We start from the raw sequence: 18,284 nt of genomic DNA on the forward strand, positions 1-18,284 counted from the left end.
CACAGGGATGCTTAAATAGAATCAACAAGCCATGGAAGGAATAAACCAATGCAGAAATATATATATATATATATATATATATATATATATATATATATATATATTTATCCTTCCTTAAGTTCTTGGTAATTTAAACTACATGAAGCAACTGTGGCTTCAAAACAAAAACAGTTTGTCCTTTCAGAAAGTCTGAGAAATAGTAGTCTGGATAATCTGAAATCCTTTGACCTGTTTTTCATACCTCAGATTACTCTGATGTGTTGTGGCTTCTTTTGGAGTGTGGAAGGGGGGTGGTAGTGTGGGGGGCAGATGGACATGGCAGGGGTAGTCTTCCAGTTTATCAGCATCCTTCTTAAAGTGTTGTCACCAGTACTGGGAACAATGAAGTGACTTATGGAATAGGAGTGCTAAAACATACTTCTGATCACAGTTCCTGACAGAACAATTCAATTCTAATCTGCATTCATTTTCCTTTGTTTCTTTTTCTGCTATCAGCCTTGTTGTTTATAATTTCAGAAAGCTACAATGACATTTCTAGCATGCAGTTGCTACTATGCAAATGCTACATTTTTGGCTGCACACATACGAAACTGCTTATGAGAGTATTGTGGGTTGGAGTTTTGAAGAACTTGGGTCTAATTTTGTAAAAATCCCTTTTATCAACTGATCAGTAGTGGCAAAAAGTCATTAGATGTTTTGCAGTCAGCTAAATTGATAGTCCTATCCAACTGGCTGAAAGTATTCAATCTGCCATGTCTCCTAAAAAGACTTACGTTCAATAGCTTGATTTATGTGGTTGGATTGTGAAGCATTTGTTAGTGGCTATCAGCTGAAGACCTGTTACCCTGATTGAAACAGGATTGATGATTTGGCTGATGTTTGGGTCTTGTATGGTATCTACTTTCAGAGAGGTCATTTGTTTCTTTAAGAGTGTCAATAAGTAAAGAAGTATTTTTCCTTCTGGTAGTTAACATAGCTTACCTCATAAACAAGTTGTTGCCATTTTCCAAGAAGAAGAGTCAACTGTATATTAATTAAGTTGTATGCTTGAATTTTATTCTTTGAACTTCAGAGAAGGTGAATTTTGAGTGGCTTTATTTAAATATGTATGCAAACTTTCTGAATGTTTTCTAGCCTTTAAAATGTTGTTTAATGTCCTACCTTTTACCTTAATAATTGAAGCAGTTACTGTATTTGTATTAAATAGCTTATAATGGCTATATAATGTATAGTGTAAACTTTATACCACTTTTTTGGGTTTAAGGCAACTTAATTGCTATTTTTTTCTGAAAATCTGTGCACATTTTTTGTTGATACGGAAGATGAGCAACAGATCATTTTAATATACAAAGTAAATTTGAGTTGATTTTCCAGCTTTCCAGTAGACTTTCTTAGTCCATTTTGTGCAACTAAGAAACTAGTTACTCTGTAGGTTTCATGATTTTGTATTGCACAAATATGTTATGGTGCAGACTGCAGAGTATTCATTGTGAAAGATTAGCTGATTTAACATCTCAAGGTAAATATGTCTTTATATGCATCAGTGTTTCTAGAAAATCTGTGTGTTTGTAACTTCATTACACAGTTTTGGTTGAAAAAATATGTTAATAATTTCTGATCAGCCTGTGTTCATTACTGTTTATTTATATATTTTGCAGAACTAGAGTGATGTTAGAACAGGAGAAGGCAGGGAAGGTTTCTGGTGATCACATTCAATGTAGTTAAAGTGTGTAATTTGAGAGTGATGAATTTTGATGGGCAGTGCTGCTCATGGAAGGCTGTATGCTGTAATATTATCAGGTTCCAAAATTTTTGATGGTGCCTAGGCCTGACATCAAGTTGATTCATTATGTAGACATACTGCCTGCTGCTCTTTGTAGACATTGGTTCTGTCCATCTGTGGAAGTGCTTGCTGGACTTACTGCAGTGCAGGAACGCCTGAACATCTCTCTCCTCTCCTTAAGAAAGTACAGTGAGGCTTTGTTTTCCTCTGACAGTGCTATATCAAAGCTGCTTTTAACCTTGGTCTAATCTCAGTTTTTGTTGGGGGAATAATTTTATCCCTTAAGTACAAACTCTGGATCAGGATTTCATCTTGACTTCATCTTTCATGCTTTAACAAATCTTTCACTCTCTTTGGTATTCTGTTAGACTAATGGTAGTATGCTATTTGTCTTTACAGAGATAACTACAGTGTTCTAAGTGCTGTTACCCTAAAAAAAAAGTTAGACCTTTTCTATGTGGCCGTTTTTAGAGCACTTAAATGGTACAGTAGAGATTGGGGAATAGGGCAGTCTTATTGTATATGTGTGGTGATTTGGTAGATAGATTAAATATAGTTTGGGTAATGACAAATTGACACAGTGTATCTGTGCAACAATTTTATTTTTAGGACTTTGATCTGTGTCAGTAGATCTGACATTATCTTGTAGATCACACATTATCTTGTGCTTTTGAAATAAAACTTTAAAATAAATGAACCAGCTACATCTGAATTGATTCTGGCTTGGAAAGGCAGGCAAGCATGTAAAGCTTCTAGTATATTAGGTAAGTGTATTGTGTGTAAGGTAAGACAATTTCTGCCACTTGATAAACATGCTGCATAAACAGTAGCAGTAATGTTGAATATATTCTTCTTTCTCAGTAAATTGTCATTTATCACTCAATGTAGAGACTGTAGAAACTTGTAAATATGTCACATTTCATTATACATGGCTTCTGCTTGTAGCATTTCCTTAATTAGCTTCCTTGTAGCAGTATGTATGAATTTCAGATGTTAATCTTGATGTCCCACCATACCATGTCTTGTTTTTTTCCAATCAGATGCAAATACTGTGTTTGTTCATTCAAAATAAGTTTTAATAGAAATACCATTATTCTGTAAGTAGTGATGGGTATCCCTTCAGGCTAAAGAGGTTCCTGCATGCAGCCATTTATGTGTTAAATCATGCCACGTTAAGATACCACATATAAACTTTAAAAATTGACATTGGAGGATAGGAAGGTTTCTACTAAATAACAGAAACAGGGAACAGGCTATTTGTTCACTGGCCTGTCTCCACAGTCTTTTCTTTCACAGTGAATCATTAATTCTGTAACTGTTTAAAAAAACTGTGTGTATCTTATCATCAGAGTGTGTATTGTCAATGTATTTGTCAGCATCAAAATGTATTTGCATTGATGCATTACATCAAAACGTATTTGCTTCAGGCACAACCTACAGTCTGAAGAGGGAGGAGTGTTTGTACTAATCATGAGATTTTATGGAATTTGTTTTATGTGGAGATACAATTAACTTTTTTTTTTTTTTAAATTTCATCTTTCAGCTGGTCAGTATTGGTTCTTCCTATAACTATGGCAATGAAGATCAGGCTGAATTTCTGTGTGTTGTCTCAAAGGAATTGCATAACACTCCTTACGGCACAACCAGTGAACCCAGTGAAAAAGCAAAGGTGAGTTACTGGCCATTGGACTAAAGAAATGGTGTTGGATTGGGTGGGCTTCACAAGTCATAATAGATCTACCTCTGTTCTGGACTATTGCTTCATTGTCCTTTCTTCCCCCTTGTTCAGGACTAATAATGATTCCCTGTCCATTCTATGAAGGACTATAAATGGTACAGTTAGCATGCATTTGTTACGCATGCCTGAATTACTTAAATACAATACTCTGTACTTTTTCAGTACCTGTTTTTTTTCAGGTATTGGCAAATACTTGCTCTTTACAGCTGAGAAACTAGGGTTTTTTTCACATACATTTGAATTACACTGGTTCAGTTAAAAACTGTTTTTCTTGCTTGACTTCTGCTGAAGAAACCTTGCTGGAGAACGGAACTTGAAAGATACTATCTCTGTAAAACAGTCATGTGCAATATGTTATAAAATAGGGGTACTTGTTAATGTTTTTCGGGGTCTACCAAGTTTACTTTCTGTAACCAACTTTACAAAAACATTGTAATGGGCACAGTATCTTAGCATTTTACTCAGTTGTATTTCAGAATTTGTACAAAGGAAAACATAAACCCACAGCTGACTAACCATAAGGCAGAGCAGTTCTGTAATGTAAGTGTATTCAGTATCATTAATAGTGAACAGCTTTTATCATTGTATTGCTGCTTTGTATGAGGAGATGACTATAGACAAACTGGATACATCTGTAGTTGTCTTAAAAGCTTTTGATTTTCCCTTATGTAGCTGGAAAACAATTGGTAAATCATCAAAGCTTGCTTTTTCAAAAATCACCTTCAAAGAAATTGATTTTGAAATAATGCTAATGGGTCTGAGTCTCGGTACTGAGGCCTCAAATAGATAAAACTTCATTACTTTCTGTGCTTCGTAGCATGCTTATGCAGCTACACATATGGAATAATTTTTATAATTTGAGCTGTATGTTGGATGCCTAGTGAAATGAGTAATTTATGTTCTTCACAACTGTAGAGATAAAACTTCCAAAGAGTTGTAAAGGATTAATGTAGTTAGGGGTAAACAGTGAAACTGGGTAAGCCATGTCTTCCTCTTTCAAAACCCTAGTTAAGGTCTGCTTTTGCCAGGATGCTTGAGGAAGACTTTGAAAGTTGCCATGTTAGAGGTGTGTGGTAATAATTTAGGGCTGAGATATCTACCTGAAATAAAATGTGGAATTCTAGAGCGTAATAAAGATCTTCATAAGGAATGGTAGTGCATCTTCAGGTAATTTTAGAAGTTGCCAGAGTTATGTTGCATCCTTAATGTAATAGAAAATAGAAAATATGGGTCAAAAATAAGTGTTAAAGACAAAAACCAAAAGCTAGTCAAGACTGCATTACGACTGTAATGTAAATGGAGTAGCGCTAAGAGAGGCTGTCTTAGACATCTTCATTAGTGTGCAGCTTTGTCATTGCTTCAGAGAAGAGAGCAGAGCATCATTTGACCACTGTGATGAATAGGAATTACTGTTAATTTTGGTTGGAGATATAAGCATTCCCTCCTTTTGTCCTGGAAGAGTTAAGCTGTTCCTAGCAATTAATAGGCAGTACTTGAAGAATAATTCTTTTATATATTAAGCTTCTAAATGATCATATTTTTGTATATAGGTATATGTTGTGATTGGGGAAAAAAGGAAATTTTTTTTTTCTTAAGAGGTTTCTGACAGCTGTGTTCAGGAGTCTGACTTTGGGAGATGTTTCCATAGTTCCCTCTTAGCAAGCACTATCCTCTAGCCTTGGTAGTGTCTGAGTTGGTCTTCATAAAGTACATATGATTGAAATTCTGGTATCCACTTTTATATACAGAATAATATGTTCATGCAATGGGACTGACTTATAAGAAACTCTTCCTATTATTTTTACAGCAGATTTAGAGAAACAAACAAACAAACAAACAAACAAACCTGCTAGTATGTATATTTTATTGACAAGTACTTCAGTTATAGTTAATAGTCCTGGATTTTCAGAATAGGAGAAAGTATCTTCAATAGCCATCTAATCAAGCTTCACATTCATTCCTTCTTAGGGACTTTTTCCTTGTGTTTTCTTTTTTTAGTTAACAGAATAATAAGTTAGTAGATGACTTCTGTGTAACCTTCTAATACACCTAAACAAAGGAAATTCATCTTAAATGGTTCCCCTGGCTTTTACTGGTAGCCATAGCACAACCAAAAGATAACCTGTATTTCCACAAGCAGACTTCTCTTTCAAACCACTTTATGGACCTGACTGTTGGCTTCTAACTGATGACTTAAGGATATTTGGAAGAGGAAATTGTCATGAAATCCATTGCATTCCTTCTTGAAATGGTCAGCTGTCATACTTTTTTATACAAAGAGTGGAGTCACAGGTAAAAGTGAATAAATGTCATTGCCACATGCTTCAGGTGTAAGTGGAATGTACTTTGTTGCAGCTCTGACTCACTTGCAATCTCTTCTTTTCCCTTCCTTCTATACGTGCTGCATGCTGCATGACACTCAGAGTGAGGATGAAGAAACGGATTACGATATGAATGACTCAGATTAAGTGTAAATGTCATGGTGAGCACTAGCTGCCCTAGGATTTTAACCAGATTCTTTTCTGCTCCATCCAATTCCCACCCCCACTAGTGCTGTCCTTCGGCTAGTTCTGGTGGTGTGTGTGTTTGTGATTATAGTTGTGGCATGGTTGGCAAAGGTAGAATTTGTGTTCTGGATACTGCTTCTTTCACAGAATAATTAGTATTGCTTTTATAAACTGTATTGTGAGTAGTACCTTTAAAGCTTTGCTGAGAAGGAAAGTTCTTAATGTAGATTCAAGGACCAGAATTGGTTCTCATTCATTCATTTCTTTCTTATTTTTATGTGCATCAGCTTTTCTGTCAGATAGGTTTTTTACATGTAGAGGCATGTGATACAAACTTCCTGTATACATTTTCAGTAAATGTCTTATTTAGCAATAATTTAACTCACTTGACTGAGGTGTAGCATAGTCCAAAGGTGGTCTTAACTGGTAATTTTGAAACTAAGGATTTTTTTAGTAAAAATGTAGCAAATACAAGTAAATAGTGTGATCTTGGTGCTACAGTTGTATTTATCACAGCAAACAACTGTGGGGAGAGATCCTTTCCACTGTACTTTGACATCTGATTGAAGATCAAGTTACATTAAAAGTTACAAGTGGAAGAGCACAAAAAAAGCTGCATCTGAAAAAACAACTTAGGCACTTTTCCTAATGTGTCTTTAAGTTCTACTCATATTTATTCCACTCTATCATTTCTAGAAGATAACGTACCATTGAATATTCAGTGCTACAGTGTGGGTGGTCACTTCAGCCTGTATAAATTGATGATATTTACCATTGCATGAGATGAAACTTCAGCTTCTTGCCTATACAGCTGTACTTTTTAGTTGTAAAGCAGCTTTGTAGGTCCCTTCCTGCTCAGGATATGCTGTGATTCTATGAAGTCATTGCACATGGCTGAAAAAGAGCCTACGTTATTTTCTGAAATGATGCTGACAAAAGCTATTGCTAGGGTAGTGTAAAGCCTTTTGACAGGTCTTCAGGAATGGCTGAAAGGAATCAATCAAATCTGAAGCTTTATTGAAACAAAGTAAACTGGCACTTTGCTGGAATTGATTGTAATATTCTTAAGCTGCCTGAGAGGCAAACAGTCCTTAAAACACATTTCTAGCAGCAGCAGCAGCTTTATTTTGAGTGTGAAGAAATAGTTTTCATGCTCTGCTTCCCTAAGAAAAAATTACACTCAGGCCCTTAGAATATGGGAGTTCATTCAGCATTGTTGAGAATTTTTAAGCCAGCTTTGGATCTGGTGCGCCTATAGGGAAAATAAAACAGAAATATGAAAATGGGGAAAATAGAAATATGAAAATAAGGGAAATCCTCTATACAGCAGATCTGTACTAGAGTTGGTACAATCCCCAGTATCAGTACAGACTGGGTGATAGATGGATTTACTGCAGCATTGCAGAAGACTTGGGGATACTGGTGGGTGAAAACCAGAATTTGAGCCAGCAATACTTGCAGACTAGAGAGCCAGTTATCCAGGACTGCAACAAAAGACGCATGGCCAGCAGGTTGAGGGAAGTGGTTCTTCCCCTCAACTCTATTCTCATTAAATCCCACCTGGACTGCTGGATCCAGCTCTGGGATTCCCAGTACAAGACCTGTGAGAGTGGGTCCAAAGGAGAGATGCAAAAATGGCCTGCAGGCTATAACACCTCTCCTGTGAAGACGGGCTGAGACAGTTGGGATTGTTAAGCTTGGAGAAGAGAGCCCCAAAGCCGATGTTAAGCATTTCCAATGCTTAAAAAGCCTTATGAGAAAGATGAAAAAAGACTTTTTACCTAGGCTCATGGTGGCAGTACAAGGGGTGAGGTTTTTAAACTGAAAGAGGCTAGCTTTAGATTGGGTATAATTATGAGCATGTTCTTTACCATTAAGGTGGTGAGACACCTGGCACAGGTTGTCCAGAGAAGCTGTGGTTGCTTCATCACTGGAAGTGTCCAAGGCAGGTTGGACAGGGCTTGGAGCAGCCTGGGATGGTAGAAGGTGTCCTTGCCCATGGCCAGGGTTTGAATGAGATGATCTTTAGGATCCCTTCCAAACAAACTCAATCTTGTGATTCTACGATTTCCTCTTCAGCAGAGGTGACGGTTACAGAAGCATCAGGAAAAGTGTGTTAAAATATTGCCCAATGGAATAGAATTTTCTTCCTTATGCTGGGATTACTGGTTCAGTAAAGTGCGCAAAGTTCAGTGTCCAAATCTGGTTCAGATTTATCTTGATGCATATGTTCCTGATGCTTCAGAAAATAGTTCTAAGGCTATTAATCTTGCAAGTACTCTTCTAGGAATGAATGAACTCAAATACTTCATATTAATTTGGAAATGATAACAAAAGTAATTGATCCAGTATTATTTTCTAGTTGCACAGGTATTTGTTTCAGCCATGTTTTTGTCTCTGTTGTATATGGTTTCACTTACTGATTCCATTTGCTGTGTCAGACTGTTATCCTCTATTGTGGGCATCTGCTCCAGCACTTTGTTCCCTACTCTGATCAACAGCAAATAGTTGAGGAAGGAGTTTAAGTATGAAGCATTTATGATACCTACTCCTGATATATTTCCCCACCTTCCAGTAGAACTCAGTCTGTGAATTTTGGCTTCAACCCTTCATCCAGGTCACTTTATGGAAGCTACAGTAACACTAATACCATGAGCTGGTAATAGTGGCACTGTCTTCTGTATGTTTATCTAGTCCCTTTGGCATGTATTACACAAGCAGTTGCTGAGTAATTTATAGAGCCTGTTTTTTCCCCACAGAATTCACTTATCTCTTTCGTAAGTTTCACATGAATGCTTTTTGCTTAGTACACATAGTCATGTGTAACATTCATTAATGACCTTCATAAAATAAGAGGTGTTTGCTTCTAAAATGTACCTTAAAGCATGATATGGCCAGTGGAAAATGTCTTTCTGTATTGTGGAAATTTTTCAGAGTAGTTGCACTGACATCTGACTTCATAACTTCAAAACAATAATGCTGAATTTGAAATGAAAAAGAAATTGGTATACACTATGCTAGATCCAGGTGTAAGAGGGAGTACAGTGAGCAAGTGATAAAGTGGATTTTTAATTTTTTGAGCTAACACCACATTGCCTCTGAACTGTCCCTGAGCTATACAAATGGTAATGGGTGTTTCATGAACTCCAGCCCTTAAAAAATCCCATTGAGATGGGCAAAGCAGGTGAGACCTTGCTTCACTTCAGTCACTTTGAAAGACATAATAACCATTTTAACAATATTAAAAGGAAACCAAATATGTCAGCTTTTAAAATTTAAAACCATCCTTGAGACTGTTGTGTGAATCAACTGCCAGCCTTTACCCTACAAGCACAGAGACTGAAGTGTTTGTGTGTGCTGGCAGATTCTGTGGAATGTGCTACTGAGTGTTTGTTGTAACATCAGGCTACACAAAGATCATAATAGAAGGAAAATCCATCTTGAGGGAAGCTCTGCCATTGTCCAGGGATTGTGCCTTTACTTTCTTTCAACTTTTGAAATAAAGAGCCCTTCCCAATACTAAGAAAATTATCAAGAAGCAAAAGAAAATTAAGTGTCATAAGACTTTTACTTACAGATTAACATTCTTAAGTACTTGCTCTCAGTACGTTTGAAGCTTTGCTTTAATGCTTTGTTTGCCTTTTGTCATGATTGGTTCTACAGCCTGCTGACACAGTTCTAGAGTCCTATGCAGCTTGACAGTTTACCTCTTTATTGCTGGTTGTGATTCAGTTTAGAGCAGCAACATTAAAATATAGTTGCTTGAACAGTCAGTCCTAAGACTTGGTTCCTTTCCTCTCTGGAGGGGACAAAATAAACTGAAACAGAAAAGGACAAAAAATAGTCAAATTGGAAGTAAAATGGATGTTGCTGATTTAAATATTGCCAGGTTGTACTTGGCCTTTAAAAGCTTCTTGCATCAACGCACCCAGTGTGACACTTTTGCACATTTTAATTTGCTAGTTCATATTTTAAGTACTAATTTATGGAATACAGTTTGAAACTTCAGAAAGCTATGGACATTTTTCTGGAACAGGAAAAATTAAGATTAAATTCCATTCCTAGTAAAATACCCACGTGAATTTACCACAGAGGATCTCAGGATCTTCCACACTAGGTTGAGGTGCACTGGCTTACTTTGCACAATTGCCAACTCTTAAGTCTTATTAATGTATTAATGATTTATATTAATCATACTCAGTTCCTAGCAGTGTTTTGCGCCTGTTTTAATGGTATTTGATAATAGATTGTACATATCAATCTTTTTTCAGCTTTAATGCACAGATCCCAGGAATTTCCTTGAACCAGGTCCCTGACACGTTACCAGTTATTTAAAGTAGCCATTATGTTGCTCCTTGATCTCCATGCTTTAGGAATGACATTGAGCTAATTTTCATTTATAGAATTTTTATTGGTCTGTTTCAGATTTTGCAAGAACGAGGTTCCAGGATGTGAAGACAGTATTGAACGATGACAATTTTTTTCTTTTATTCGAAGATGCAGTGAATTGTCACACTGAAGAGGCTTGGCTGCAAAAGAAAAAATCTGATTTAGACAATTTTCTGTTAATCTGGGTTCAACCATATTTGCCTATAAACTGGTGTCAACTTCTGGAAGCATTGCAAGATTACATAATGGGAATAGATGGTGTGGGAATGTGTGTTAAGTTTTGGTTACAGTGCATGGTTTTGCTCTCTTGTTGGCTTATTGACAATGGTCGTTTGAAAAGAAATGACCATGCACTCATATTTTCCTCGGAGACATGTAGCACTTAATGTCTGGTGCTGGATGACCCAATGTTGATCAGTTTGGAGACCTTTTCCTACTAATCATTGTAAACCTTAAAAGGACAATGTAATTGGTGCTACACACAAACACACACACACACACACACACACACACATACACACACACAAATGTTACAGCCCAGAAACGCAAGTATTTGGGCGTACGTTGTTTCAGAATCAGTGTCAGCCCCAGTTGACTGTATTATACTGCACATTCCTTATGGTTCTGCGACATATCTGTTATGTAATAACAGCCTAGGAGATCAACTGAAACTAGCATGTGTAAAAGTTAACACAAGAGAGAAAAGGTTTCTCTGAAGAGTGTATATATTGACTGGATGTATAGCTTATTTTAATACCCAAAGGGAAGACTAAACTCAGAGAAAATGGCCTTCCTCTGAGTTGTTCTTGATGCTCCCTCTGTTAAAACAGTCTCCTGCAAAAGTTATGCTCCAGTCCTGATAACATGCTTGAAAGCAGAATCAAAATTCACTTAAAATGACCAACTGAACATTCTGTTTCTTTGGAGGTGTTTGTACTCATGTGTGTTTGTGCTTCTATAAAATGCCTATAAGCATTGAACTGTGTGGATTAGGGTAGAGATTTTTCTAGAGCTGAAGGTTTTACAGAAATACAGCTGGCTAGTCCTAGGTCCCTGTCTCTATGCCTCGGATTAAAATCAACCTTAGTGTGAACATAAACTCATCCAGTTGAAAAACCTGATTACTATGGATATTCAGGTTCACTGTAATCAACCTTTCTTTTTCTCTACAGTTTCAGCTATGCAGTTAAGAACAGTGTTTGAGCGGAATGTGGTGCAGCTTTGTTAGTTTGTCCTTGATAAAGGCTAATACACAAGACACACACTATGTTTTGAGCAAAATCTTTAGCACATCTTTAAAACACTTAACAAAATGGACAGTGTAAAACTTGGCTTCATTGACTCATGGAACCAATGGAAGGGAGTTTCAAAAAGCTACAAGACGGTTTTAAATTCTAAAGACATTACAGTTTTCATTCTTAGTAATTTCAGAATTTATGCATATACTGTAGGTAATCCTTTACACAAAAACCTGATTTTCAAACACCCAGGGTCTACTTTTATTTTTATTATTATTTCATTTTTTAAAGGACTTAGACATTGATAAAAATGTGGCAAAACAATTTGTAAGAAACATTTCTACTAAACAGGTTAAGCAATGGGCTAAATGTTTTGTCTGTGTGCCTAATGCTTGAAAGGATTTGTAATGCATTTTGTTACTTGGATGTGGTCTGCACGGGAAGCTGCTGGCCCCTCCACAACACATAAAATTTTTGTCTTTTTTTAAGAAGTTAAAACTGAATTTAATTTACTAAAACTGTAATTGTGTAGGGGGAAATGTTTATACTTTTATACTTTTTTAGGTACCCATATTTTATCAGCTTAAAATGAGCACACAGATGTCCCCTAAATAGTGACATATTATCTTGTGTATCTGAAAATAAGCATAACAATTGTCTGTGTTAGCTGGATATTAAAACATTTCCTCTGCTGCAGTAGTCACTGTGTTTTTAAGCAGTATGACTCCACCAAATTCTCTGAGCTCTCTGGCTCATTGCAGCCAACCATGTTACTTGTTGTTTTCTTGGTGTGCTCTACAGAGTAATTCAGCATTGATCTAAGTGGATTTTAATGCCTAAAATACCAGTTTTACAGTGATTCTTCTGAATCAGCATTTCTCTTGCCTCTTTTATTAAACCCAAAAAGGACAGACTGTTTAATAAAGTAAAATTTTCCTGAATGCCATCAGCAAAGCATGAGTAACAAACTGAGCAAACTGAACAAATTTAGAGTATGTAAAAGAGTGGTTTTTTTCTAAGTATGTTTTTTTTCCCCCACTGGAATATTTTCAGATTTAAAACCTAGTTCTATGCTGAGATTACCTGCAGTTTAATTTACATTGTATCCCTGCCATAGCTAATTTTAGGGAAATTAGTGTTTAATATTTTTTGCACTTTGTTTCCAATATCTCACAAAGATTTTAAGAAGGAAAGAAAAGAGAGAACTTTAGTAAGCAGGTACCTATAAATTATTTTAAATATGCTGTTCTTTGAGGCCACCTGAACTAACTACTTTCCTGTTCTTGCTATTGTCATTATTGCTTTAATTTTCAGATTATGTGAGGCTTTCAGATAGATGGAAATACTCTCTTTACCTTTTTTCAAGGCATTAAGCATTTATCCCTAAATAAGTTTTGTTTCTTTTTGTTTGACTGTTGCAGTTTCAAATAAAGTTAGTGACAATAACAAGGTAATTGCATTAGAGTCCAATCTGCATGACCAGGCTTTGCAAACGTTGCTTCATCTGTTAAGATCTTGCAAAGAGGAAGTAATGTACCTGTACAGTTAAAATTGGAGTCCTTTGTTCTTTTTCTGCCATTTGGAGAGTACCTACCTGAGAATTGTCTGTGACTGTACAGAGCTGAGGGGTTCACTGTCAGGCTGGAACTGCAAAGCTGTGCTGCAAACCACTTGGACTTAACTCTGGACATACACAGCTCCTCTGTTGTTAAATCAGAACAATATTCCAGGTTAGAAATTTAGATCCTGAGTTTGAAAAGATTGTAGCAGAAGGAATAAAGCCAGAAGGTAGAGAGATAAAATTCCTTAAAGGCACTTACATTACAAACTTCTTGCAAAACTTGTTTAAAAACAGAATTTCAAATTTGCTATAGCAATTTCTTGCTTTGAGCTTGGAAACAGCATATTGTTTGCCTTAGGTTTTCTCAGAGGCTATTTTTTCCTTTTTTGGAGTTGCCATTTTTATATTACATGCTTTTGACATCTTCAAGCGGCAAGTGAATCAGAATTTGTCTGCAATGAACAAGTAATTCTGAGGCCTCAAAGGCATGAATGTCACATGGTTCATATACTCTGACTCAGCAGCTTCCAGCCTAAAGGTTACCTGGGATTTTGTCCTACTTACTGTGGGATTTCCATGGATTACAGTTAATTGCATTTTTTTAAATCCCACAGTAATTTGTGTGTTGAAGACTTGATTGAATTTAGAAGCTTTTTTTGATTCTTTACTAAAGTTTCTATTGTCACAATCATATACTCATACAAGTTGGAAAATGTACCGTGTTTTTTTCAAACTCAGATTTCCTGTAATGATAAAAGTTCCTTTCATCCTGCCTAATAGCATTAGAAGATATTTCTTTAAAAATGAAGCTCAGTGAATCTGACTTTTTTGTTTTGAGATTTTCTTTAGACACTAGCTCTGTAGCTCCATTTCTAGCAGTGTGAATGCACAGTTATGATTGATTAGAAACAGGACTGTTTCCTGCAGGTTCAAAAATTGAATCAATCTCCTCTTTTTCTGAGGTATTTTTGGGGTTTTCTTCCAGGAGAAAAATGAAAACTGGGAGATTAAACAAAAGATAACTTGGTTGCAAGCATGCAACCAAGGGAACAAGTCTGCTAAGTAGGGTGATAGTGTTACCAGAAAAGTGCTTCTTATAACAGAACACTATTCTGTGAATGTCTGTTGAAGTTGTTGAGAGTTGTCATCTCTGTTTAAGCTGTAGAGAGCTCCCACCAGCAAATTAATATACATTAGTTAAAAAATTTTATTATTACTAAAAAAATGAACATGGAATGCAAAAATGCAGTAGTATCTGCTTCAGTGGAATTAAATATAATCTGGATTATAATTAGCCAGGTATACAGTGTATTCCTTGGGAAGTACTGGGAGAAGAGTGAAGTTGTCCTGGGCTTTTTGAAGAAGATGGAAGTCAAATGAAAGCCTGAAATCTGGTTTATTCACTTAAGATGTGATAAAATCAGAAAGTGCCATTCTCCTGTTTTTATTCTCTCAGCACATCAAAAGTTTGAACTTTTTGAATTAACTTTTTCAATCAGCCCTTGAACTGTGGGGCTCTTGAAAAGAGATGAAATTTTGTTATGCCTTTAACAGTGTCTGTTATCTTAAGAGAGTAGCGTTAAAAACTGAGATTGGAGAAACGTCTTTTCTAACAGTTTTGAAATACTTAAGCCTGAGGATGCTGCCTGTTACTTCATTGTAGTTTAGGTTGCAGCTATCTCTAGTTTTGAGGACAATCTTGGGATCTTATGTGGGGTTTTGTGTAGAATTATTGATTCTTTAAATAGTATGAATATTCAGTTTAAAAAAACAACACGGAATGCTCTCTGAACTCAATGTCACGCAAGTTTTCTTTTGTTCCACAAAAATCAGGAGCTGTCTTTAAAAGCTTCTTAATGAACAGCAGCTTTAAAGGGCTAAATAGATCTTATTGTCCAGTTTGCCTAAATGACTGAGAGAAGGAACTCTTTTCATTTTCAGACCAAAAATGCTAAGGGCTAAAATGCTTTCCAGGGCTCATTTGAGATTCAAGAGACATACAATTTCTAAAAAACAACTAGTCCATTTCAACTCATGGACTCTAAAATATTTTTTACAAATGTCTGAACCAATTGCATATGTAAGTGTTCCTATATGGCTTGGATTTTCAGTATCCAGATGGGGTAAGAGCACACTAGAGAAGACAGTACACTTACCGTCCACTTTATTATTGCCTTTGCTGAAATATAACAACTTTTATGAACAGCACTGGTAATAGAGAAGCTTTGAGGAAGATTCTGCCCCAGGAAATTGTCACAGAATATTTCTTTGCAACTTAGTTGAACTTTACTTAATGATGTCTGCCAAGGCATAAACTTCTCAGAAGTTCAGTGAGTAGATACTTCTGCAAATACAGCTTTCTGGAGGCTGTCTGGAAAGACATTTCACAATAACTTGAGGATATTGTATCTTAATAAGTACTATAACAAGAGAAACTTTTTTTAAAGTCATTTTGCTACTTTGGGGGTGAGTGGAAAGGGAAGAGGTTCTGTGACAGAGCTCTCCTTGCCTTAGAAAGCTAAGCCTAAATTTTGACCCAAGACCTGTTGTGATTTTGAGGCCTTGTCATCTGAAATGAGTAAAGAGTAAGAATAAAAGTATTTATTATCTATATGATTCTTGCTACTTTTGAAGATTCTCCAAAAGCTTATGCACAACTTTACTCACATTAACTTGGCTCATGTGTACTTGCTAGAAAGAAGCAAGTGCCAAGGCCCTCTTAAAAGGAATGTTACCAACCTCTCTACTGGAATTAGATCACCGGACTGAAGCAGTATCAAATGGCAGCTTTTTCCACCTGCTTCTTACCTCAACCTAGCTGTGAGAAATCAACTTCCTGTGCACTCTTTAGGATCACCTACCCAATTCAACATTTTTTTTCTTTTTAACCTTTCCCTCCAAATCACTGGTCTCAAAATTAGTTGTGCATCAGCTGTTTGTGCTTATACCCAAGTGGCCATACTTGCAACATGTCATTTCCTGGATAGTGGATTAGCAATAACACTTTATTTTGTGCCAATTCATTATCTCTGAAGTGTTCTTACTGCAGCAAAATTTGAGTTAGGATTTGGTTTTAATGCATTTGCATTAACCAAAACTCATAGCACAGACACTAGACAAGAAACTGAAGAAACTGAAATTTCCAGGGAAATTTCCCTGGAAAAAAATCTGCTAGGGCTTCCCAAATAATTTGAAGGTGGTTACAGTTAACCATCACTTTCAAAACAAACAAATGAAATGTGTATGGGTATTTTTTTAACTTCCTTTTCATAACACTAGTGTATTGTAAATTGCATGAAATAAACCTGGTTTTTCCCTTTTAAAGTGTGATGTCTTACATCTGTCTTTTCTAAATGCACTAATTGATATTAATAGTGTCATATCCTGTGACAATTCTAGTTTAGCACTTGAGATGTAAAATGTAGTTGCACATTTGTGCAGTGATTCAAAGCATTAATGCTTTCTTCTCTGTAAAGAAGTATCCTTTACTGCTGCCCCAAAGACTTTGTCACAAAAAAGTTAGGTCTATTCAGATATATATCAGTTGGGAAATTATTTTCCTTTGCAGTTGCTGTGACATGCTGGTTATTGTAGGAGGAAATAGTTGTCTCTTCTATGGATATATAATCACATGAAAAAGTTTTAACTAATGACTTTGCTTACATTTTCTTTTGCACAACTCAAAAACCACCCTGCCTAACAGCAAACATTCTAGAATCCGCTAGTTTGCTTTTTAATATAAGTGCTTCCTTTGTTTGAAAAACGAAGCTATTGGAAATTGATGCTTTGTAATAAGTCAAACATATAATAAGTTTCAAGGATAGAAATGGCTTAAGGAAGTAAACTATAAGTACAAAGTACAGGTTGTTGAAATTATCCAGGAAATTTGACAGTTGTGTCCTCTACAACTATAGAAAAGTTTATAATTGAGTATTAGTATTGAGAAGACCACTGGACAGCTCTTACTTCCCAAACTGCTAGTAAGAACTTGAGAAGCTAAGACCCATGATTTTTAAATTCCTAAAGCCTCTATAGTTACATGTGAAGCAAATTTCATCTTAACAGTTTAGTCAGTTTTAAGTGCAAAGCACATTCTATTATTTCCTTGTATATTCAGCAACATCAGTAAAATTCTAATTTTACTAAACTGTTTTGCTGCATTTAATTGCATTTGAATTTTACTAAAATAAGTGCTAAGAACAAACACTGCTGTAGTAATCAAGTATAGCAATTACAGTAATTAAGTAATCAGTGTGTGCACCTGTATTTTCATCAGACTGTCCTACTAAAAATATTTATATTTTAGAGTCAGCCAGCACGACTTTCAATCCAAATTCATATTCTATATACCTGTTGCTGTGTTTTCGCCATTTAGGAAAAATGAGAGCACAAAAGAGACAAGTGTCTACCCTGAACTAGAAACCAGGTTATAAAGGGGACATAAACAACTTAGTCATTAGCAACCTGTTTTGATCTTTTATAACATCTAGGGTTCATTTGGCACTAGTTTTCATTTCAGTGAGAAGTTTCACTTCAAAAAGATGAAAATGATCCTGCAAATTCACCGTTTTGGGTGCTGTTCATCTTTCAGTGTGCTGAACTCTTGCCTCATAAGTCATACACACATGTATGTGACATTCTCAGAGACTGTAATGTGTACAATTTCGTGAGAGAGGTCCTGCAAGCCAGGTGTTGACAGTTTCCACTGCTTTTCATGTCACTGTGTGGAAAGTTACACAGGGGAGTATGTATTTATCCTGGTCTACAGTGTGCATTTGCCCCTGTTGAAAGGTTTCTTAGGTAGAGTGATCTTTGCTGAAGATTTTGATTAGGGCTGATTGGAATCCAGGTGATTATTTATTGAAATAGTCAATCCTAGACTTCTGAAGAAACCATTTTGAGCATTAATACTACATAGAACATCTTTCAAGTAACATTGATACAGACTAGCACAAGGCAGCGATTTCAGGACTAAAAATTCCTCAGTTTCATTAAGAAAGACAAGTTCAAGATGGGAATAGAATGTGATTCATACTCCACTTGCCATTTAAAATGTGTTCTTAGAAAC

At 36.0% G+C, this 18,284-nt stretch overlaps 1 protein-coding gene across 2 annotated transcripts in view; it reads left to right on the forward strand.

Moving 5' to 3' along the window:
* Positions 1-16,544, forward strand: part of KCTD5 (potassium channel tetramerization domain containing 5) — a 31,863-nt gene extending 15,319 nt beyond the window's left edge. For both annotated transcript variants that reach the window (XM_021543827.3, XM_077786925.1), the window contains 2 exons: positions 3,327-3,452; positions 10,454-16,544. In XM_021543827.3, coding sequence (XP_021399502.1) covers positions 3,327-3,452; positions 10,454-10,483 — 156 coding nt within the window. In that variant the 3' untranslated portion in view covers positions 10,484-16,544. The remainder of the gene's footprint in view (positions 1-3,326; positions 3,453-10,453) is intronic.
* The last annotated feature ends 1,740 nt before the right edge of the window (positions 16,545-18,284 follow it).

Source organism: Lonchura striata, chromosome 16 (genome assembly GCF_046129695.1).
Source record: "Lonchura striata isolate bLonStr1 chromosome 16, bLonStr1.mat, whole genome shotgun sequence".
Taxonomy (NCBI): domain Eukaryota; kingdom Metazoa; phylum Chordata; class Aves; order Passeriformes; family Estrildidae; genus Lonchura; species Lonchura striata.